At 38.9% G+C, this 1509-nt stretch overlaps 1 protein-coding gene across 2 annotated transcripts; it reads left to right on the top strand.

Moving 5' to 3' along the window:
• The first annotated feature begins 375 nt into the window (after positions 1 to 375).
• On the top strand, positions 376 to 1188 carry LOC144565400 (uncharacterized). Of its 2 annotated transcripts, none has more exons than XM_078315156.1 (4): positions 376 to 534; positions 633 to 686; positions 864 to 1016; positions 1107 to 1188. In XM_078315156.1, exons 1-4 carry the CDS (start codon positions 529 to 531, stop codon positions 1164 to 1166), a joined length of 273 nt encoding a protein of 90 aa, XP_078171282.1. In that variant the 5' UTR covers positions 376 to 528; the 3' UTR covers positions 1167 to 1188. The 2 variants fall into 2 exon arrangements, with proteins under 2 accessions (XP_078171282.1, XP_078171274.1); XM_078315148.1 differs by having other exon boundaries at positions 379 to 534; positions 633 to 785.
• The last annotated feature ends 321 nt before the right edge of the window (positions 1189 to 1509 follow it).

Genomic DNA, 1509 nt, shown 5'->3' with positions numbered 1-1509 from the left:
CATTTTTGAAGTTACATCCGTATCCAATACGCCTGTCGCGCGTAGTCCCTACTCTTCCAAGACTCTCTCTCTCTCATCGGGATACACACATAATTGAAGAAGAACAAGGTTTCCCGGTAATGACAGCGCAAGGAGATCGGATACAATCATTTCGTGTAGTGAATTACTTACACTTCCAGTTCCTGTCTTCCTGTTGACTGGCGTCCAGAAACAGTTTAGAGTTCTATATATTTTTTAGCTCTAGTGGATCAAGGAACATTGTTAAATCGACCCGGTACACGGTTCCTGAATATGTACCCGTCACAGAGGATTAGGTTAATGAAATACAACTGCTTTGTCCCCCTCCCCCCTGCCTTCGCCCACTCCATTCTCTTTCTGTGAAAACGACTTCTCCATGCCATTCCTTTTCTGTTCTGGCATTCTTCAATGCTGTTTTGTTCCTTTTGTTTTCTATATCTTTTACCCTGGATATAACAGCGACCTAGTGTTCTCACTTGCTAAGTTTCTTTTGCGCTTTTGTTCTACCTAATGGAGGTAAGAGAATAATCCCGCACGTAACTGTTCTCCTTTTTATCTTTTTGTTAACAATGGTCATAAGTTAATTTGACTAAGGTTTTGCTTTCGGTTGTTAGAAAACAAAGAGGCCGCAGATTCCTTCATTTGGGGATTGGAACTACTATACTGAGGTACCAGTAAAGCAATCCGGTCTGGTACAAGAGACTGGTTATGATCTGTTCTATGTTTCTTCTCCAGCAAAACTAAACTACCATCATAAACAGAGCAAGGTCTGGTTTCTTTTAGCTCTGTCTCTATTTGATAGATTCCGTTATTACCAGTTTTCTGACAGTTTGGTTCTCTGTTAGGGAAAGAAAGGTGGATTGGAGAGAGATTATACAAAGAAAGCAAATGCTAAACAAAGAAAAGAAGTGAGAAGGGCTGGTGATGTTGCAGTAAATCCAGTGGATGAAGATTTGTATAAGATCCCACCGGAGCTCCTTAATGAGAAGCCAAGAAGGGTATAATATTTTCTTACCTTTTTTTTTTCTCTCTGTTTTTTTTTTTTTTTTTTTAGTTTTAATGCTGTTACAATTCCTTTTCTGTTACAGAGAAGCTCTGTCAAGAGCTGGTTGACTGGATGTATTGGACTGAGCCGCTGCCTTGCCTGAGAAAAAGATCGTAGAAATTAAGGCTTAAAGTAGATTTAACAATTAAGTATGCATTGTATGTTTTGCTGTTCAGGTTTAGAAACTTTTAAGTCAGAGCTTGTGTGCTTTTTCTAGGTGTAAAACGGTAAAAGTATGGTAAAAAGTTTGACCCAGTAAAAGACTTCTTAATGATTCGTTTGAGGTGACCTCTGACGTCTGTCTGTTTCTGTTGTTTAGATAGAACTTGTAAGGCTTGAGATTTATTGTGTTTTTGTTACTTTGGGGCTTGGGCCATCTCATCTTTCCTTTTTCCTAACAAGAATAAAGTTGGGCTAGGGAGTTCTTTAAATGGTGTTACGATTTA

The sequence above is a fragment of the Carex rostrata genome, chromosome 1, assembly GCF_964058835.1.
Source record: "Carex rostrata chromosome 1, lpCarRost1.2, whole genome shotgun sequence".
NCBI classification, from domain to species: Eukaryota; Viridiplantae; Streptophyta; class Magnoliopsida; order Poales; family Cyperaceae; genus Carex; species Carex rostrata.
Note: the sequence above shows the minus strand (reverse complement) of the source record. Positions and strands in the feature narration are given on the sequence as shown.